General features: G+C 36.6%; 2 protein-coding genes across 4 annotated transcripts in view; one reads left to right on the top strand and one right to left on the bottom strand.

The window, feature by feature from the left end:
- PRP4K (pre-mRNA processing factor kinase PRP4K) overlaps window positions 1-6,129 on the top strand; it is a 51,401-nt gene extending 45,272 nt beyond the window's left edge. The window contains exons 15-17 of one of the 3 annotated variants that reach the window (XR_011171427.1): window positions 342-1,092; window positions 2,150-2,237; window positions 2,968-6,129. Coding sequence is in view for 1 of the 3 variants with exons in the window: in XM_069103562.1 (XP_068959663.1) it covers window positions 342-545 (204 nt within the window). In the remaining 2 variants the exon portion in view is untranslated. Of the gene's footprint in view, window positions 1-341; window positions 1,853-2,149 lie in introns of those variants that run through there. The other 2 variants (XR_011171426.1, XM_069103562.1) reach the window with 2 other exon arrangements.
- A 1,132-nt stretch (window positions 6,130-7,261) lies between these two features.
- LOC138173443 (protein FAM217A-like) lies at window positions 7,262-9,960 on the bottom strand. Its single transcript, XM_069103467.1, has one exon. The coding sequence runs from the start codon at window positions 9,868-9,870 to the stop codon at window positions 8,659-8,661; it is 1,212 nt and encodes a 403-aa protein (XP_068959568.1). The 5' UTR covers window positions 9,871-9,960; the 3' UTR covers window positions 7,262-8,658.
- Window positions 9,961-23,044: the final 13,084 nt, after the last annotated feature.

Raw genomic sequence — 23,044 nt, 5'->3', positions numbered from 1 at the left:
TTTTTTGTTCACATTTACCTGTTTATTAAAATTGCTGTCAATGTTCATTAAAATAAGCCCTCCCCTGAAAATAAGCCCTTTGGTGTTTTTCTGTCCAAAAAAAAAAAGATAATAAGACAGTGTCTTATTATCGGGGAAACACGGTACATCTAGTGGTTATAGATTTAGAGTATTAACTCTGCTCATTTGAGCTTTATTTTTAAATGGTTTTAATTCTTCATATTGCCTTTTTAAACGAGTAAGTAATGGGAAGGGAAAGCTGAAGGACAGTAGAGGTTTTTTAAAAACATAACAAATAGTCTGCATCTCAGTACAGATTTTTTTCACTAATTTTGTTTTAGGAGAAAGTTACTGTCATGAGCACCATTAACCCTACCAAGGACCTCTTGGCTGATTTGATTGGGTGCCAGCGACTTCCCGAAGACCAACGCAAAAAAGTACACCAGCTAAAGGACTTGTTGGACCAGATCTTAATGCTGGACCCAGCTAAACGAATTAGCATCAACCAGGCTCTACAGCATGCCTTCATCCAGGAAAAAATTTAAATGAGATGAAGAAGCTCAAAGGGTTTGAGTAATTAAAATACAAAGACTGAAGAAATTTCACAGCAGTTTATTAATGTATATAAACTTATAAATATTTCCCCTGCAAATTGAGGAAGCATGATATATTTGAATTAACACCAAGGCTGATATTTCTTTTAGAAATGTTAGAGTAAATCTGTTTGTGTCTTATGTGAAAATTTTCACTGTAGAAATGTTTTAATTGCTGAGACTGCACACAAGTACAGTGCTAATGTAAATGGTTGCAGTTCACATCAAAAAGAAAAAAATCTGTTATAAAATGAACAGTAATACTGGGTGGATGATTGGTTTTTTAGCAGACTTGGCTTCATTTTTGTCTTTAAAAAAAAAAAAAAGGCCAGCATAAATGCTGTTTATATTCACGTTTTCCTAGGTGTGTGTGTGCAGGCCACAGCAGCATGCCCTTGGTGTAGTCAGTGCCGAAAGGGGTCTATTCCTTCTTGAGCCTGCCTGCAGGGATGGTCTCCTCTTTTAAAGCAGGTTGTGTACAACTTTCAGTACACTGAAGGTAAGCTAAACCATCAACATCACTGGTGTTTTAAGATGTTATTTTACTGGAACAACTGGCAAATGAGGGACAGTAGCTTTGTGGCAGAATTCCCTGCATGTTCAATAATTGATCTTGTTTTATTTTTTGGCATTGCAACTGTGGCATAGTTACAACTTATGTTCTGTTCATCACATTTAAAATTTGAAGAGTGCGCGCTTGATGGGTAAAGCGCCTTCAGTGTACTGTTTCTTATTACTTTAATTTTTTAAATCAACTTGCTATAGACTTTGTATACATTTTGTTAAATACAGTTCCCAATGATATAGTACCAATACTTACAGTTTTCATTTACTAATTATAAATGTTGGGGTCTAATTCTGAAAGTCCTCATTTAAAAGTTAGATAGACAACATAATGAAATTTTTAACTATTTGTATGTCATTTTGAAAGTGTACTGCTTTATGGTAAAAGTGTTTCATTTGTTCATTGTTTTCATTATTTGTGATCATGTTGTCTTTCAATACAGGCATAAACCTTCCACTCTTGAACAAAGCAGCTGCTTTTTAAAAGCGGTAATTGCTTCTTTACCTTTTATTTCTTTTGTAAATGAAGCTTTTCTTTAAGAAATGTGACTTTAAAGTGTTGTCTATTACATAAAACAGTTGACACTCACTTATTGTAAAGTGAAGATTGTTCTGCTGCATGTAAAGTGGACCATGCAGATTTCTGTATGTTTTCAGTATGCATCATTAGATAATAAAGTCTTTTGTGAACAAGGCATTTGTAGCCATTTTTAAAAGTTTTTGTCTTCACTGCTGGTAAGTCAGATAATCGTAAAAGTTGAAATCAACCTTCCATTTTTCTATAAATCCTTATCTAAAGGGATTAGTAAAGATGTGAATCTTGCCAAGTTCATGTGAGGCAAATAATTAGAATTCTAATTATTTTCATAAAATCTACCGATACTGTGAGCTTTCATTGTAGTGCATTTTTTCCTGTAGGTTGTGGGGTTTAATTCAGGATATAACTAATGTTTCTGCTGTTTTCTCACTTTTCCTTTTGATGGTGCTGAAAGAGAAAAAAAGAAAGCGGGGCACAGGCCATTCAACGCCTTCTCCAGGGGGCCTGATTTGCTGAGACTCCAACTTCACCTTCTTAACAAGGTTATTTCTGACAGCATGTGTAGATAAACATTAGCAAAAAGTTAAAAGAAAATCATTTAAATCAGTTTGGTTTTTCAATACCAAGAAAAAAAAAACTTAGTAAAACTATCAAATATAGTCTCGTATTTGATGAGCAATAAAAATAATTACTTGTTTACCTAACAAGTATGGAAAAATCAACTTTTTTAGAGTTCAAAATAGTTTAAGAAATAGTAAATGGGTTTTTTTTTTTGTTCACCTAGGCACGTAATTACAACAAACATGCACATTTGGTGCATTCAAGGATGGAAAATCAGAACAGCAGGCATTCTGCTGGTGGGTTGTGCCCCATTAAGGACATGAAACTACAACAGGCAGGTGATGGGTGATGTAACATAGCTATTTGAACCTACAACCTGTCTCTTCATAGTATAGTCCTTAAAAACATCAATTTTTATATTATGTCTCTTTAAGACAACCAAAAATGCAGCTTTTATATCATGGACTACTAGCTGTAGTGTGTCCTTTATTTTACATAGGTAATAACATGCTGCACGTTTGAATCTTTCATAACAATTCCCTACAGATATAATTTGATGCTTCTGCTGATTTCATAGCACCATTTTACATCATTATTTAGTAATGAAATGTGTTAACATCCACTAGAAACACTTCACCTTATACCTTCAAAACATATTAACTATTCCTTAAAAACATAAAGTTGCTTGTTTACTTGTTCTTTGTGTTGTAGGTGCAGCTCAAGGAAGATGATGACAACCAGAAGACATGAGCTAAGGTTTCTGTCCTATAAAAGATACAAAAAATACTCTCCATTTAGTTTTGTCTAATTTTTTAGTTTTCAGCATTCCGATTTAGGTTTCATGTTTTTGTATTCTTGATGATTCCTAGAATAGTACTACTATTGTGACGTTCATCTGTAAGGTGTTCTTGTTTAATGGTTGTGCTTTTTCTTTGTTTGGAATGAAGGAAGAGCATAAAATGGAGTGGAATTGTGACCCCTAAGGTCCAGTTCTAAATCTATGATCCTGTCATTTGAATTTTTTCATTTAAAGTCATTTACATTTTTTGCTTTTAAAAGGCAACCAGTAATGAAATTACTTGTGTAAATTATATATTTTAAAATGGTAACTTAAAAATTATTCTCTAAGATTTATTGGGGGATGGGAGAATCAGTTACCAGAATCTATCTTTTCTTTAGCTAGTCTCCAGTCTTTAACTTCTGTTGAATACTTAAGCTGGGTGCAAGGAAGATTAGCAGACAAGGAGACAACTTTACCTCCTAGTAATGCTTTATCTTTGTCTTATTTTAAGAAAGCACTCTATTAATTGTCTTGAAATTTTCACAGACAGGATTTTCAAAGGTTATTGTTTCTGTTCCTTCACCTATAAATTCTAAATGATAAGTAGTACTAGATGTGAAGAGCTCGGGGACAGTGGGCATCTTAAGCTTTTTAAAATTTCCCTCAGGTACCAAACTTAGTTTTGGCAGAGGGATTTAAATTAATAAAAATATTGAAGCCTCCATTTATGAAGATCTTGTCCATTTCAACCTCTTCTCAATCCCGGTAGTAATCTTTAATTTATATCTCCAGTTACGGCTTTGCTGACTTTCCAGTATCCTAATGACCCATTTTTTCAGGCTAATTCTTAAAATCCCAGATTTTAGAAAATAACATAATATATATTACCTAGCATGCTCCTTACAATTAAGTACAGGTCAGGTTCTTGATGATTTTAGTATATGGTCTTTGAACCTGGGGCCGTTTTATAGTACTGACAAATTAACCTGTTGAAATGTCATGTAGAAGATGTAAAATTTGTTCTGTTTCATTCCAACATTTCCCCATACTCTGCTATACCTGTACTTTATTTTCAGAGTACTTGATCAGAAGCTGTGGCTGTGTAGGCTAACAATGAAATCACTGTCATAAAAACAATCCTTCGCATAATACAGATTTAGGGCAAGAAATATACTCTCCTTTTCATTGTTGAAGAGGTATAGCTGCTTCTCCTTTTTGAGGCATATCATATGAAATTAGAGATTTTACAGTACTACATCATACCAAGTGCCTAACCATACTCTCCACTTGCCAAAGGCATGATTTTTAAACTTTTACTTCTCCCAGATGGAATGTATTATTTTATTGGAACAGTCACCAAGTTCATTTGTGTTTACTGTGTCATAATGTTTTCTTAAGTTGATTTATAAGTACTCTGCAGTCATTTTTGTAGGTAAAATAGCATGCTATCCCTTTCTTAATCTCTCTTTTCCCTCCGTGTATAGGGTAAGTGACTATTCTTCAGAAGAACCTTTTGCATTTAAATGATCAAGATATGGGAGCCTGTTCTCTGCAGTGTTGAAGATACATCCTAACTATTTCATGACATGTTGAACTGGAATAAGCATTAAGGAGCACATTTTCTTGGCTTAGTTATTGATCACTTAATGGAATGTGCCTCTTTTACTCTGTAGTCTTTTTTCCTAAATTTGGTATTCTATATGCCTTCACTTTAGAAGGATGATCTTCAAAAACAACATTTCCAAAGTGGCAAGACATTGTTTTACATATTTGTTGTATGTTTTATTCCGTTAGATATGCTGTTAAAATACTTGTCTCCCACAGTAGCAAAAATACATGCTGTAAACCTTAAAATCATTACTACAGTATTTAGGTGTTAAAATATTACTGTTTAGCTTTTACTATCCCAAAATAGATTGCAAAGGACCAGTTTTTTTTTAACAGACCTAAGTCAGATTTACAGTCTTTTTAGCAAAGAGGAAAATACATAAATATCAAATACAAAAGTAATGTACATTTCTTCCATTTAAGGACACTAATTTGGCAAGAGAAAGGAGATTTGATTTCAGCAAGCTTTTGCTTTTAACTATTTGCTAACTTTGATCTTGAGGTTGATGTGTTTATTCTTTTCCTGACTGGTCTTAAATACTAGGAGTGGCAGAGAAAATGGTAATAATTATTCCTTTAGAAATTAGAAATGGGCAGCTTATTGCCATGATTGCTGAAAAAGCTCATTATATGAAAATTCAGGAATTAGAAAGGGAACTTAATCTAGTTTACTTCCTGCTCTCCACTCCAAAACTAGAATAAACAAAATTTCTCATACGTTTTTGAGACTTTTATTGTATGCCCTAAACCAAAGTTAGAATTATTTGTTCTGTTTTCCGAATATTTTAATGCAGTGGGCTACTGGAAAACTGCATTATGGTTGTGTTAAATTTGCCTTATTACTACTGCCCTGTATCATTTGCCATATATATTTTGAGGCATTTAATCGTGTATACTTTATAGCCTGTAAGTTTTAAAGTTAAGGTCCTAAGATGTTTGCAACAGAAGGATATATATCATATTTTTAGTCTGGTTTCTGTGCCACTGAAATGAATGAAAAAAAAGCAACTGCTTACATACAGATGTAGGGCACATAGTATAGAATATCAGATAAGAATGAAGACAGACACTTATGAAGACCCACTGATTTCCAAGGCTCTTTCTATTTAGTCTTGATTATTTTGAAAGAGATTATCCAGTCTTTATTTTCTAGATTTTGATTCACCTATTGGTTTTTTCTAGGGTCATTGTGCTTATTTGCTCTATAGCTAATCAAGTGAAGGGCCTGTGGGGAGCTCACAACATAAAAGCATTATATATACTGGACTTGCAAATTTCAATTTTTTGGTCACTTAGCAAAATTTTATATTTGTAAGGAAGAGTGTCAATAAGAAAGCATAACTGAACTTTTTAAAATCTGAAGGACATGAAATGTAAGCTTTAGTATCAGTACAAATTTGAGATTTCTGCTTATATCGGTCTGAATTGTATAACATGTTAAGAGTTTCTGAATCCAACTCTAAATAAATATGCTTCTCCCTGAATATGCAGTTTGTTTGTTTTTAAGAGGTGGGGTTGATGATGGTTGGGGTTTATTTTTTTGAGATTGAATCAGATGGGTTGAAGTTATTGCTCCTAAGTTAAACTATCTTTTTACCCTTTTCCATTGTTGACTTCTAATTATCCAGAGTGGGGTTGGAAGAATGTGTAGGGAAAGGATCTGAATGTAAAATAATTTCAGAATTTAAGTAATTAAACTGACCACCTAAGCAGCTATTTCAAATTTCCTTTCCATAAAGATCTTAAAGAGTCCTGAAGCAAAGGACAACAGGGCTTCTGTTTATGAGGAGGGTATCAATTAGACATCAGAGTGCTTATTTGTGTTAAGTACTGGGCGTACAAAGATAAAATGTCAGTATGGCTCTCAGATAAGCTTATACTCCGAAACAGAATTAACATCCACACTACAAATAAGAAGGGGAGAGGGTCTGAGAAGACTTTCAAGTTGGGCCTTGATGGAAAACTGAAGAGGGTTCAACAGAGATCAGGGACATTGAACCCTACTTAACGTTTCAGAGGAATAAGAATGTCAGAATGTGGGGATATGACTTGACCAACAACACACAGTCCACAAGTATTTATTAAGCAGCGAGGTAACTAGTGCTGTGCCTGGAGTCAGGAAGACTCAAGTTCTCTTCCACCCTCAAACATAACTGAATGTAAAAAGCATTGAAAACACTAAAGGGCTATGTAAATGTCACTGCTAACGTGGCTCATTCCCATTCTGACTGCCACAGCATTCTTGACCTTTCACCTGGTCCAGTATGTCCTCTCCCCCAGGCAACCTAGTTAACCCCTTCTTCTGGGGACCTGCCATCATTAATACCTCCCTTGGTGTGGACACCCAATCAGTTGATAGATTAAGTGCTAAAGAATCTCGGCCCTCCGAGAGATCTGCCAGCCTCAGACTTCTTGTCAGCAGGGACTGTAGGTATATGCCATCATGCCCTGCTTGATCTTCATGTAAATGAAAGAGAAGGTCACATGAAGTAGTGCAGTCCAGAAGATCTGCCAGCTGTGGTTGCAGTCCTAAGTCCTCAGCCTGCCCCAGGCAACTAAGACTGAAGTGAATTGCTAATGTGCTTTAGTTGAGGGTTTTCACCTGGGGAATTCCACAGCCATGAAATTATAGGTCAAGACAAGACTATCTAAAATCCTATTCCAAAGTCTCATTGTGGCATGAAAAGTAACTCTGGTTTTCTTTTTTTTGGAGGGGGTAAGGCAGGATCACATGGCTAGTAAATGTTAAGTGTCTGAGATCGCATTTGAACTCGGGTCCTCCTGACTCCAGGGCCAGTGCTCTAATAACTGCACCACCTAGTCACCCCTGGTTTTCTCTTTTTTTAAACCCACTAATTCACTGATTACAGAGAAGAGCTTTAGATGTTCCACCCTTGGCTTCTATAGAATGGAAATACTAACAATGTATAAAGTATTCATCTGAACAACCCTACTATTATAGAGGGTGCAAAGTTGTGGAGAAATGAGGACTAGTTGCTCTATTTGCTAAAGTGGAATTTTACTTAGTTCTACATTTGACATTTACAAATCATTACATTGCCATGTGAAGCACGTAGTGGCTACATATACTGAGCTTCACTTGTGTAGGAAAATGGCCAGTGTCACATTGTTATTTCATGCTTCAATCTTCTCTAAAGAGGCAGCCAGGGGCAGTGGAAATCCTGCCTCTGAGAATTAATAGCTGTGTTAGTTACAAAGTTATTGAACAGCATTGGTCGAGGGATGAAGGGGATAATTTCCTACAACGACTAAGTCACAGTTTCTTATTCCTAATGCTTCCATGAAACAAGTGGACCTAATCTCAGATCTTTCTGATTAATCATCTAGTATCTTTAAAGAAAAAAAAACACCTGACAAGGCACAGGGAAACAGTTTTCAAAAGAGCCTAAGAAGTAGAGATACTATTAATTTAGCCCATGGGTTAGTAACCTTTTTAGCTTTAAGTGCTAATATGAACCACAGAAGGGAGGATAAAAAGGAGTAAGTGAAAAAGGAAGATAATTGGAATAAGGAAGGAGGTAAAAAAAAAATAGAAGATGCAGTCAAGGGGAATGGTAGAGTGCCACCCAAAACTGCAATTATAATATCAGTATATATGCATATAATATTCTTTTTCAATTATAGAGCAATGAAATTAAAAATACAGAATTAAAGTCAATTATCCAATTTATTGATGTTGGATGTAATTACACTGGAAAACAGTCACAACAAAAGGACAGTCTTTAGAATTTCGTTTACTCAGTGAAAACATTTCTCGGTGATGAAACAAAAAAGGTTTATCAAATCTGTCATCATCACCATAAAAACTCCCAGATTCATATGAAGTACGAAGTAGGAATTTTCACAAGATTTACTTCACAACACTTCAAGTAATCTTTGGGGTTTTTTGTTTTGTTTTGAAATACCCGTAACTGGGAGTGATAAATCAGATTTCAACTGGTTTGGTGGGCTAGGTTTATTCCCAAATGAGAATTAAGGGAGAAAAAAAATTATTATTTTTGGTCAATGTGTGAGCATTTCTCACATTTAGTTGTAAATGATGGAGATAAACAATGCCTCTTCTGAACATGGAGTGGTCTATTTACAGCTATATTTTTCCGATAAAGTTTCTTTTTACTTCTTGATGGTTTGCTTTCTTGTGCCTCAGGCAAACAAAGAGATAGAGATGATGCGGGTAATGGAGACTTTGGCTGTAGACATCTTGTTGAAACCATTTTAACCAATGAATGAGTTGTCTGAGCAATGGAATGGCTTGAAGTAGGTCTGGATAAAACTTCTTGGCATGCACTTAAAGAGGAACCTTTAGAAATTTTAAAGTCGTCATAAGTAGCAATGATTTGTTTTGTGGTAGAAGAGCTTCTGATAGATGGCGGTCTAGAATTCCACTTATATCTACCAGCATTGTTCCAAGTACATCTTAACGTATTTTGCTCAAGTTTGCAAGTATTAGAGGAGTTTTTTCTTTTTTCTCTACTTTTGTCTACACATGCCGTCTGAAGGGGCAGAGATTCAGGATATCTTGATGGCTTCTGTTTGGATGAACTTTTGAATGAACTGGGCCATTCAGGAATGACTTGAGTAGAGCAGTTGATTGGTATCTTTGGCCTCTCCTTTTGTATAGTCAGATGTTGTATTCTTTCCATCTCCAATAAACGACCTATCAACTGCTCAATAGAGCTTTCTATAGGATCTAATGCCACTTTCCAATTTTCTGATTTTGAGAAGGCCAGTTTGTGCAAATCTAGAGTATTAAAAGGTGGAGGGAGAAAATCAGGATATGAAAATACTTCACTTGGCTGTTCCAAGAAAGATTCTTCAAAGTCTTCTATTACTTCTGGCTTTAAGTTCAGGTCCATTTTTTTAAAGTAAGTGAGTAATGTATCATTTACTTTTTCATTTTCTGATAAATCACTTTCATCAGTAAGATTTTCTTCAATGCTGCAGTTCCCACATTTTGTATTCCAATTTGAAGTAGATAAAGTTTCACCATTGTTGCTTTCTATAGCTGAATATGAGTTACTCTGAGGCTCACTTCTATCTTTACAAAAGTCTCCATCAGCATATGGCCAGCAGAGATTTAATGGCATCTGTTGTTGCAATCCAGGGTAAGAACCAGCTTGTTTGTCAAGTGAAGCACCTGTTAGTGAGTGGTTCAGAGTGAAGAGCCTTAGAGGACTATTATTTACATTAAAGCCAGTTTCCATTGAAGATTTTTGGAAATCCCTTTAAAAAAATTAATTAATGTTAGATTTATTTGCTAGAGTAAAATGTTTTAGAAATGAACACAGTAACATGGATAAGTAGCCAAAGTTAAAGACTGACAAATATTAATTCTGAATGTTGCATAGCCACAGAGATATACAGAATGTTAACCTTCAGAATTTTTAATAATTATCTGTGAGCTAAAAAACCAAGTATTCTGGTTGATCTTGCCAACCAAGTAGTATTACAGCCATATTTTTAATTTAAAGACCAGGATTCTATGATTTTGCATAAATATGTAAAGTAAAATTATTATTTTCAATTATAACTAAACCTGATATTCAAGGAACAATAAATTATTTTTAAATTAATAAGTTTAAGTACATCCTAGAACAGATGAGATACCAAAAGTCTATGTACCCTAGAAGCACCATAATCAGATATAGCATCCTATCTATTGATAATGTTTGCACATAATAATAGCTCACATTTATATAGTGTGCTAAGATTTACAAATCCCATGGGGTAGGGAATATAACTATTATTATCCCCATTTTCCAAATGAGGACACTAAACTTCAGAGAAGTGTCTTGCCCAGCTATACATAGCTAGTGTCATAATTGGAACTTAAAATCCCAGGTCTTCTGATTCCAAAACTAGTATCTTATTCACAACACCAAAGCTGCCTGTGTAAATTGCTATATAAATGTCAGCTATTTATTAGAAGTGGTAATATCACATTTCATATCTAATCTAAATTCCTGTCTGATTATAAAGGACCCTCTAGCAATTCCCTTCTGTCCCCAAACCCCCCATTTCACCAACTTAATCTTTTGTTGGTCACTGATACACAGTGTCCATTACAGCCATTCACATTTGCTGGCTGCCCTAGAATCACAGAATGTTATGAGCTTGGAAGGTATATCAGAGTTCATAGAATACATTCTCTAATGAACTAACACAGGACTCCCCTATAAAATAACCCTGTCAGGTAGTCAAGTAACTTGGGCTTAAAGATTACCTCCCAAAGCAGCCCATTCCACTTTAAATAGCTCTGGTTGCCAATAAAGATTTTCCATGTATTTAGTCAAAAATTGTTTCTCTAACTTTCATCTACTAATTCTTTTTCTGCATTGCGGGGCTGCATAACACAAGTCTAATTCTTCTGCAAGTCTTTCTAATATTTGAATCTTTTCAGTAGGCTTAACATTCCCAGTTCTTTCAAATGATATCCATATGACAAGGTTTTGAATATATCCCCATCCTGGTCACTCTTCTTTAATGTCCTTGAGAGTCCTGCCAAAATGTGACAGCCAGAATGAAACTCCTGTAAGATGTCGTCTGACCAGGGCTATAACCCCCTATGGAACACGGCACAGTCTTGAATCTGGTCCTTTGTACAAGCTATTATTTCTCTGAGCAGAATGTAGAATTCCCTCTTTTTACCTGTTGAGTCTCCATCTTTCAAAATCTAGATCAACTAGTCTTCTATAAAGTATTTCCTAACTAATCTTAATCTTGTCTTATTCCAATCAGTCATGTGTGCTGCATATGCTTACCACTGAAGTACAATTTATTACATACACCTCACCATATCAAGGTAGAATATGATGCTTTCAAAGTATTTTTAAGACTTTCCTCTGTGCATGCACTTTTATGTATTTATGGACACTTTTATGTATTTATGCACATACATACACCCCTCCCCATGCAATTAATTCCCACTTCAGCTTTAATATCTAAATCACAGAATTTAAAGCTAGAAAGCACTTTTTTTTTAAAGCAATTGGGGTTAAGTAACTTGCTCAAGGTTACACAGCCAGGTGTTTCTGGGTGGATGTTAAGTGTCTGAGCTCGGATTCGATCCCCCAGGTCATCCTGACACTGGGGCCGGTGCTCTTACTCGCTATGCAACTTGGGCGCCCCAGGAAAGCACTTTAGTAAGCCTAAGCAGTATTGAATAAAGGAAACAGTATTGGACTTGGAATCATAACAGGTTCATTCAAGTTCTAACTCTGACATTTACTAGCTACATGATCATGGGAAAGTCACTTAACTTCTCCTCAAGTGAAGCCTCAATTCCCTCATCTGTGAAATAGGGATAATTCCTATACTAACTACTCCACAGAGCTGTTATCAATAAAGTGTTTTGCAAATCATAAAGCAGTAGACAAGTATGAATTGTTATTTAGTTCAACCCTCTCACATACAGATGAGGAAAGGAAGACATGGGTGACCTGCCCAAAGTTATACAGCATATTAATCCCAGAGCCAAAACTACAACCCAGATCAGGGATTTTTTAAATATATTTCCCTATATTTATGGATGCAGCTGCTTTCCTAATCCCAGAAAAAATATAAGGGTAGGTTTTACAAAACATTAAGAAGAGAAGAACTAAAGCAATGTATTATACAACCACAATTAAGAAAAATAGGGTCTTGTATTAAAAAATTTATTGGTAAAAATGGCATTACATTACTACTGCCAACGAAAAGTGGAGGCTTCAAAAGAGAGGCAAATACGGGAAATGAAAAGCTTCTTGAGAAAACTGTCTGAGAATAGGATATAGAGTTCTGGAACATGACTTAAAATGGGTCAACAAACACCGATAAAATACCTATTTTCCCTTTATTTGAATGGCACTAAACTGAAAAAACAGTAGGGAGCCAGAAAGCAGCATATACAACACTGGAATAAGAATATAAAAGATGCTCAATATTCAAAGGAATCTATATCCAAGAAAAGAACTGGCAATGAAACCCATAGTCTCAACTATTTATAAGTAAATGTAAAAAATATGGGTAATTAATAGGGTGAACTATATCCTTAAGACTGAGTGGAATTAGACTTATTACTGTAATATGATTATGGAAGATAATAAATTCTTCTGTAGCCATGTATCCAGACCCTAGCACAGTGCTTTGCACATTGTGAGCACTAATGAATTTGAATATCTAATTCAAAAGGAGTAAAACAAAAGGAACCATAAAGTAGTACTACATAATGAGAAAACAAAGACAAGTGAGGAAATCCAGGAACTAAAGAAGGAAAAATGGAAAAAAGAAGCAAGGTAGAAAAGATCAACAGACAGAGAAACAGAAATAATACTGTTGTGGGAGTATATTACAGAATCCTTGGAAATAAAGAAACAGACAAGGAATTCAGGAAACATCACAAACCTGTACTGAGTTGGCATATCTTAGTGAAGGAAAACTTTAATTAATAGTACATCTGCTAGAGCAATCACTTCACAAAAAGGAGAAACTTAATGGTAATTTAATTCTTCAAAATATAGAGGAATGAATAAGAGAAGTTACAATGCTGAATCTGAGTCTGACTAATAAGGAAGAACTGATTAATGATATCAAAATTATGGCAACTTTCAAAAGAAGGTGACTGCACCATCTTAGAATGGAAGAGCAGATCTAAAACAGTTCAGAGAAAAGATAGGTAAGATCCCATAGTTTAACATTACATCAATCCAAGGATGAGGAACTCAATAATCAAATGTTTATGAAACAATTCTAAGGGGAAGAAGGGACAGCTATCTAAAGAGAGAGATGCGCATAGATAAAATGTTCATCAATCAACATATATTTTTTAAAGACACATAGAAGACAATAGTAGGGGCAGGTAAAGGAATGTGAATACAAAAATAGGGCAGGGTCCCTTTAAGAACAGTACCTGGAGTACTAAGTTGAAGAATAAATTGAGGCTGGTGAGGAAGACTAAGACCAACAAAAGAGTTTTAAAAGCTATGTTGGAGACTAACAAGATCAAAGCAAAGCCAGGGCTGCAAATGAAGGGGTGGGCCAAAGGCCGACAGTGGTGAGAGAAGACTCTTATTTTTCCTACCGAAGAAAAAAGAATACAAATGGTTTACAGGAAGTTGAAACCCCAACATAAGTGAGAAGATAAGAGTGATCTGGCAATTTTCAATGAGTTTAAGTCACCAGGCCCCAGTGAACTAAAATATAACACTCACTGAAAGACCTGGCAGATGTGGTGACTGAATCGCTGTCAGTGATCTTTGTTTCCACTGTGGCTTTAAATCACATTTAAAACTGGAAAAAAAAATCTTAGAGTCCACCTACTTTAGCCCCCTCACTTTATAAATAAGGAACTAAAGCATAAAGAGGTTAAGTCATTTGCTCATGGTCACAAAGTGGAAGAAGCAGGATTTGAACCCAAGTCTGCTGACTCAAAATCCAGCATTCTTTATGCCATACCATGCAGCTTGTACTTTTTAAGCAAAGATCTTTGAAAAACCATGAAAACTCTATTTCACAGAGGTGGAGTACTACTGGTATGGAATACTGAAAATATTGCCAGAAATCATAGTCTGTTTTCTCTCACCATTTTAAAATTCACAATTCAGAATGATTAAAACAAAATAGAAGCAGTCTTCATATAGTATTTAGCATTTGTTTGATAATGAGTCCCTATGTATTCTTTCCTAGGTTGAAAAATCATGAAAATCTTGCTTTTTAAATATGTGAGCCCAACCAACCTACAAGAGCCCACTGAAATTCAATTTGGCTAAAATTCAGCTCTTAGAGGAATGCTTGACACATAGTAAGCATTTAATAAATGTTTATCGATTGAATAACTGACTAAAATAGAACAATGAAGTACTGAGATGTTCTTCTCTGTCAAGCTTTACTCAATGATATCCAAGAATAAGGACCATCTATATGGTTCTTCAATGACTGAGCTGTCTCAGTCAAGTAGAGACGCTGCATCTAAAATTTTAAATTGTTAGTCATCACTAAGAAGTATCTGCATCATGATTTTTGAACACCAATATATTTTAATGGAAGAAAAATAACTGATGCATTGACTGGTGTTGCTTAACTGCTTTTTAAAAAAATCATAAGGGATTTCTCATTGGGTAGAGGAGTAGAGACCAGAATATATAATGTAGAGAAGAATATACATAAAGGTGATATAAAAACAAGAGATAACCCCAAATTCTTATTTTGAAGCAAGACTTGACCCTTATCTAAGACTACTGACTAAGATAATGATACTGAAACAACTTTATATTATACTATCCTGTGTACACTTTGAGGAAATGCCAGGTACTAAGGTATAAAGGAAAGGAGACAAAGTGGCAACTGAGTTGTGTGAGCTGTCTGAAACTGTGGGGCAACTAAAGAAATGGTATCAAGGAGTTTACTGTTGTGCTGAGTATGCTGTGCTGAGTATGTTGTGCTGAGCCTGTGAAACCTGTACAGTATACCAATGCCATGCCAGGAAACCAAATCACTTCCATTTGAATTGTCTTAGGAAGATTCTGAAGATCATCTGGCAGGATAAGATACCAGACACTGAGATCCTCACTCAAAATAAACTGCCAAGCATTCAAACTGCTTCTGAGAGTCAACTCTGATGGGGTGATCATGCTGTTCAAATGCAAAATGTACACTTGCCAAAAAGACTTTTATGGAGAACTCATACAGGGCAAATGTTCACATGGGTGGTCAGAAGAATCGATACAAGGACACTCTCAAGGTCTCCCTGAATAACTTTGGAATTGATTTGTGACATGGGAGACACTGGCACAGGACCACGCAGCACAGCATGCCCATGTCAGAGAAGGTGCTGTGCTCTACGACCAAAGCAGAACTGAAACAACTCCAAGGAAAGGCAGGATGCACAAATTTAGAGTAAACACCCCAAATATTCACACAAACTATTTGTGCCTGACCTGCAGTAGAACATTCTGAGCTCGTATTAGCCTGATTGGCCACAACTGGACACAATGAAACTTGACTCTAGCATAGTGATGTCATTCTGGTTCTCTTCGAGCATGAAGGACAACCACCACCAGTCAGTTACTAACCCCCTTACTAATGAATAGGAACTGATGAACTAGTTAAAAGCTGAGAAAAGTGTGGAGTAAGGATGACTTTAAAGTCCTGCTGAGGTAGAGGCGGTGGTGATTCCACAGGGACTCATACTTTTTTAGTAGCTAATAACATAATGGCATAGTGGGCATTAGTAGACTTGGTGCTGAATGACAGTCTACCAGTACTGTCACAAAGAATTCAATTTAGAAACGTTACAGTATTTTTCATTCCATTCCAGTCTTGGCTAGGACATGGTACAGAAATAATGCAGGAGTTGCAGAAGGCTGATAAGAACAGAGGAGATGAATGTACTCTGGGGCCATGCTTTTGACTACATACTGTGCAGTCCTTCAAAATATACAGCTCTGATGTCATGGTTCTGGAATGCTTGCAAATGCTGGACAGTCAATTTGATAATACAAGAGTGGGTACTGGGTAACTATATTAAGTTCTTGATTACCATGAAAGAGAAGGGAGAAAAGACCTTTAGCTCTGTTACAGTTGGAAAGGCTGCTCTAGGGAGTGATAATTATAGGGGCAGTGTCTACAGAACTTATAAAGAATGTTAGATTGATTGAAAAGACTAGAGGATTGGTATATGATGAATCCCTTTTTGTTGTATCTATTGATAAATGCGCAGCAAGTTATTTAAAGCTGATAAACTTGGTCAGGAGTATAGAGGCAAGGATGTGGACAAAGAAAGCGGCAGAAATGAAGAAAAAGTGCTTCCATAGGAGTCCAGGAAAATGGCTGCAAGTATAAGTTACTGACAACAAAAAAGAGGCCATTTGTGTTCTATTAGACTTCACTGAAGAGACTCAGGTTAAGACTGCTGTAAGATGACCCCCTGAGCAAAGCCACCCCTCCTAGGGGTCTTGGGGACAGAGGTCAAGGTGAATCATTTTGGGATAAGAACCAACAGAAGACAGCCAAAGAGGTTAAATTGCCTTCTGGTATAACTGTGAGCATGTGCAATATGGATACAACTAAAAGAGGAAAATGCAGTTAAGGTTTTCAGAAGCTGAATTCTACTGGTTTAGCATTGGGAAACAGACAAGGCCAGGGAAGAAGACAGTTAGGACATGGATACCATGTCCGGACCCATAAAACATCCCAGCAGTCTCAGAGTTAACTGGAACCAGTCGCAACCTATTTCTAAGTCCTAAACAAGAACTTGAGGCAATGAAAGAAGATCAGCATATGAACAACCTGACAGTCCATGGCTCTTGTGCCAGAGTACGGTGTTGGACAAGGCCATTAAAGAGATACTGAACCCTTCAGTCCCATTATGGCTCCAGAAAAATTCAATTTTGGGAATTCTCCAGTAGCTAAAGAAAGGATAATCTGAGGAAGAAACTCAGCATGAGAGCTCTTGTGTCTTTACCGTATTAATGGAATATGGATATGTCCATTAAACAATGTGCACAATCAATATCAGTGACTCCCAACCTTTCCAAGAAGAGAGTTGTAAAATTGCTCTTCTGAGATGGCGGAAGACCCAGGAACCAACTAAAGTCAATTGTATTCATGAAGTCCTGCAATCACTATCACCCATGGTGGCAACATGTAGAAGGTGGGTTTTTTGTGTGTGAACTACTGAACTTTGAATAAGAGAGAAGTGAATTTGCATGTCATGCCAAGCCAAGATACCCTGGACAATCTAACAGGCAATCAGTAGTTTTCAGTTTTGGGTTTGAGCAGATAGTGCCCTAGCAAAAGATGACCTCCATCTGGGATCATCCCTGAGTATGTTTCTACCAGTCTGAGAACCCGCCCCAAGGGATTTCTGGGACCTCCTGCTACTTTTCAAAGGCAGATGAAAAAAGTCATCAGGTAATTTTGGAGAAAGTTTCAATCAAGTGATGAGATCATAAATCAGATCGTAAGAGGTTGAGAAATGAATGAAAAAAAAGGAAGTAGAAGTAACAAGGGTAAGATAATTTTGACTATAAATTTAGAAAGAGAGGAGACATTGACGTCAGCTTGAGGGGAAAGTAGATTCAAATAAAGATTTTTCAGGGGGCACACTGGCATGTTTGTTGGCAACAGGAAAGGATCTTTCCAAGGAGAGATTGAAGAGAGGGAATGGAATAATTGCCAAAGGGGGTAGAGACAAGACAGCAAGTATACTGGATGACTTTGTTGGGAAGAAGAGTCACCTCTTGTTCAGAGACTTGAGCAAAGAAAGAGAGAATATGGGTTAACATTAGAGGGTATTGAGATGGAGAACAGGGAAGAGGGAGCTTATAGTGAATGCCCTCTGTTTTCTCGTCAAGTATATAGTAAGGTCCTTAGTTAAGTGGAAGGAGATAGCAAGTAATGTAGGAGGCTTTAGGAGATACAAGAAGTTTGGAACAATTGCTGTGGAGAGTGGGATGGGTTCAGTTAGGCTGCAGGGGTGCAGAACCTCAACAAACTGTTCTGTGAAGTCTGGATTCAGTCAAAGGCTGCACCTGAGGATCTAGAGGGCCACATGTGACCTCAAGGCTGCAGGTTCCCCACCCCCAAGTTAGGAGAATGAGGTCCCATTTGAGATTAAATAACATAAATTTATAACGGTCCCAGACAGTATTATTGTGTGACCTTTTCCAACTCAGTATCACATAAATAGAAGCAGAGGGAGGAAAAGGGTATAAGGTAGAGGAAGTGGGGGAGGGAAAGACACACAAGTGGTGAGAAGAGTCAAGGGTCTGGATTTGGCAAAGCATGAACAACATATCATAGAGGAAACAAGGGATTAAAGAATAGAGGACAATTTACATTAAGTTAATTAATAACAGAGGAGATTAGGAAGGAAAGAAAGTAAAAGCAGTACAAAGTGATAACCTGGGAGAGTAATGATGGATGAGGGGCTAAGTCACAGTGAGAATAAAGAATAAGTTTAAAAGCAAAACAGCAGGACAGACAGAAGGTTGTGGGGCAGGGTGTGATCAGATACAGAAAAGTCAGAGTTATTAATTATGGAAGTAGACTCTTCCTGTGCATGAGTGAGGTGGAGAGAAGGTATAGGATATGGGAGACTAGGGGATGATGAACATGGAGGTCAGGGTATTTGAGGAAACATCAATATGTATACTGAAGACCTCAAGGGAGGGTATTGGGGTGGAAAGGAAGATACAGAGCCAGGTTTAGCATATACATACTTGAGGAAGGAAGAATACTGAGAAGTTACCAAATTAACTGTCAAACTCAATATACTAATGAACTTGGATGGAGCAAACCTCAAAGGAGAGGTTGCTGAGTAATGGTGGCAGATAGAGCATCTGGAAATGACAATGAGGAACAAAAAGTAAGCTTATCCTCTTCCTAGAATATTGTGTCCAGGAACATTAGAGAAGGTGCATTCAGTACTGGAAAGCACAGCCAAGGGATTCAGGGTCTTCTAGAGGGAGTCAGGATTCCCTGAGTGCCACAAAATGGAAGGAGCTCAATTGGAAAAGATCTACAATAAAAGAAAGTTTGTCAATAACAGGACAGCAGTTTCAGAGGCAAAATGGAAGGTGAAAACAGAAGCAGATAAAGATGTGGTAGGGTTGAGGTAGATAGGAATGAGAGAATAGGAAATAGGAGAGGACTAGTTCTTTTTTAGGTATCCTAGGATTCTGCATGACACAGACTAGGAGGGGAAAAAGGAGTAGTTTGCTAACCACAAGATATAGACATCATACCTTTTGACTGGGCCTCCCACTCTCAAGTCTTGTGAATGGAAGAAGACAGTGGCATTTCTCTTTCAAACGCTAGGGAATAAGGAAAATTGGACCTGTCAGTGGATGGTGGGACCTTTTTGTAGATGAGGTCCTGGCAGCAAAAGGTCTGGTACCTGAATCTTTGATCTTGGGTTAGATCTTAGAAGCAAAGACCAAAGTCTAAGGCTCTGATCCTGATCCTGGAGTCTTTGAGAAGAGTTGCCCTCATTTCTCTCCTAAGTTGCAGTCCACCAGCTGTCAACTAACTGGACATTTTAAACCAGTAGATCTAAAGGTATTTCAAACTCAACATGTCCAAACCAAGCGCCTTATCTTTCCCCTAAACACTCTTCCCTCCTCCAATTTTCATAATTTTTTTTTGTAGGAGCATCAGTATCTTTTCAATCACCCAGGTTTACAACTGCAGTGTCATTCTCAACTCCTCAACTCTCCTCCATATCCCTGGTATCCTATAAGTAGTCACTTCTACCTCCACAACACCTCTCCAATCTATTTCCCTCTCTTTACCTAGACAAGCAAAATCCTAGTTTACATTCTCGTCACTCCTCAACTGGACTAAGACAATAATATACTAATTGGTCTCTGTCATGTATTTATCCTCTCCAATCTATCCTCCACACAGCTGCCAAAGCAAATCTAAACCAGTGTCATTTCCCTGCTCAGCAAATTCCAGTAGTGCCTTGATCCAGTAGATCAAATACAAGCTTCTCTGGTCTGCACTTAAAGTCCTCCACAACTTGGCCAAACTGTTCCTTTCAAGTCTTATTATATAATACTCTACTTCATGTACTACTTCAGTGAAGACAAACAGGCCTTTCAGTTCCTGTCACACAAAACTTCATCTCCTATTTCAGTGCCTTTGTACAATCCATACCCCCCATGCTTGAAATTGCCTCTCGTAGTTCCAACCTTGTAAAATCCTTAGTTTTGTTTAAAACTCAGCTCAAGAACTACCTGATAGGAAGTCCTTCCTAATCTCTTTGGTTGACAAATAGCACCCCTCCCACCAATTACTTTATATTTATTATATATGTGTGTGTGTGTGCATATATACATACATACTTGTTTTACTCTTAGACCAAAAGCTCTTTGACAGCGGGGATTATTTCATTTTTGTCTTTGTTATCCCCATTGCTTTGCACAGTGTCTGGCACATGGTGGGTGCTTGTTGATTATCTGAGACTCGGGTCCTGGGATGAGTCCCAGAAGTGAGAGTATTAGTATCTGATGCCCTATTCCTGGACCAGACCTAGTTAAGGAACAATCTTTACCCTGTTCCAGCTTGGGATAAAGTACAGTCAGTTTGGAGGGCAACAGATAGAGATGTGCTGGTGAATATTTAACAACCTGCTCTCCAAAAAATGAATGACCACGCTTTTAAACTTAATTTGCATTAACATTTTCTCCATCATACTCTTAAGTCTAGGCAATTAATAAAACAACAAATCAAACCCAATTTATACAGTTTGCCAGTTTCTGAGACATAAATGTTCACACAGCAAATCAAACAAGTAGATCGAGGAAATTCAAGAGGGCTATAGCATCCTTCCTCCCTTCACCCTTTCTACAGCTCTGTTGCAGTGAGCCGAGATAGGGTGGCAGTGGACTTCAGGGCAGTCATCTGCTGGAAAGAGGCTAAAGGAACTGCTCATTATATACAATGATACCATCCTCACTGTGCTAATGATGCTTAATTCCAGTGACAGTTACTGGTCTATACCTCCCATGGTTTCCCCTCTATTCTTTTTTTCAAAGGCTGTGCTTCCTGACACAAATCCTTCATCCAGGTATATATCTCCTACAATTCTGATATCCTGAAGCTTTACCCAGTAAACACAAGTTCCCATGGCACTGAAGGCAGGAAAGAGCACTGATAGGCAAATGTCCGTATTGCAGAAGGAAAAACTTTCCAACAATTAATGTTGTCCAAAGCAGAAAAAGCTATCTTGAGAGCCAGGTAAATTATACCCCTTCCTCTCTCTTCACTGGAGGTCTTCAAACTAGATAACTACTTATCAGGGACATTGCAGAGTTTCTGCCCTGGTAAGGGCTTTGATACCCTTTGAGATTCCTTCCAACTCTTAAAGAGTATGTGATTCAATAACTGTTCTGTTCTTGTGACATGACCTTTAACTATCTAGAATTTAGTTACTCAAATTTAAAATGACTACAGGTTACCTTCTCAGAGTATGCTAATTCTTCTGCTAAAAAGGACAGCAGTAACCACAGAAATAGCTTCTAATCACCAGATCAAATCTTTATTTCTACTCGGTCTTCAAAACAAAACAAAACAAAACAAAACCAACCCCAAAATGGCTAAGTCTTAATTCAAACTGCCTGACTTTCCTACAAAATGAATGTTCTATAAAATAACTAAGTAGCCAAGAGTTTGTTATTGGTATTATTTGTTTTGTAGAGTTTTTGAGTTAATGAGTAAGTAAAATAGGGAATTTATTTTACAAAACTCAAAACATAATTAAAGGTTAACATGGCCTTATAGTAAGAATGCTAGACTCAAAAGAGACGCAAATTCAAATCCTGCCTCAGATACTTATAAGTTATGTGACAATTGTCCAATCACTTAATTTCTCACATCTCAAGTTTTTCCTCATCTTTAAAAATAATACATGTTGCCATATGAGGTTGTCATGCAGAAAACACTTTGCAAGTGTTAAAGAACTCTATAAATGCGAGTTATTATTTAATAAATATTTGGGTTAGTAAAATTCATGTTATATGAGAAATCTCTTCTTATGAGATATATCAGTCTAGTCAAACAGAAATGATGTTACATTCCGCAAGTAAAGAGATTCTTAGCCATGGAAGGAAATCACAGGGTCTAAAAATAAGGGCAAGAATCTAGATGAAGGATGGTGCTAAAACATTCCTAAGTTGTTTTGAAAGTAGAATCAACATGTTATGAAGTTGGATAACATCTTAACTTTTTCTTTGCCCAAATTTCACCTCAGTTTATTAGGAAATTAATTCTGTGGTAGAATCCCTTTATTTTATAATGGAAGTGAAAGTAAAGGATTTGCTTTACAGTAAGAATGTATCTTTTACAAAATACAGTAGTAATGGAAAAGACTAGGTTTTCCTTATCTAACGGTATAAATTTTTATGATTTTAATTCTTTCTATAAAGCAAATATTTGAATATCACTAATGATACATAATGACAAGAATAATTATAAGCTGATTGTCACAAAATCACATTCCCTTCCCTCCCTCCATCACCATATATAAATACAATACTTCAACTATTACATCTGAAAAGGACTAGTTCAAATTGAAGCCATATTGAAAAATTTATCTTATTTGTCCAGAATGAAAGACAAAGAATTTCTTATAAGAAGTAGTTGAGATCATTTAATCATGTTTCCTGTTATGCCAATATGTGATTTTTAAAATGTATTCTGACAAACATTAGGAAGTTTAAAAGGAAAGTCAAAAGCTTACAGAAAAATTCAAAACAAAATACATAGACTCTACCCAACAAAAATCTCTTCAGAAATAATAAACCACCTACTAATTAGTTGCTGTAATTTCATTTTTAAAGTAACACTTCTAGGGATAATAATAAAATGAAAGCAACAAAGACTGTGTGACAGAATCTT

The sequence above is a fragment of the Petaurus breviceps genome, unplaced genomic scaffold (genome assembly GCF_028583685.1).
Source record: "Petaurus breviceps papuanus isolate PSGF00001 unplaced genomic scaffold, PetGlider_PUasm1.0 582, whole genome shotgun sequence".
NCBI classification, from domain to species: Eukaryota; Metazoa; Chordata; class Mammalia; order Diprotodontia; family Petauridae; genus Petaurus; species Petaurus breviceps.
This window is presented reverse-complemented; position numbering and strand designations above follow the sequence as displayed.

What these genes read in the sequence shown, in the direction of transcription:
- LOC138173443 (XM_069103467.1), bottom strand. Translation starts at nt 9,870, where the DNA reads ATGGAAACTGGCTTTAATGTAAATAATAGTCCTCTAAGGCTCTTCACT.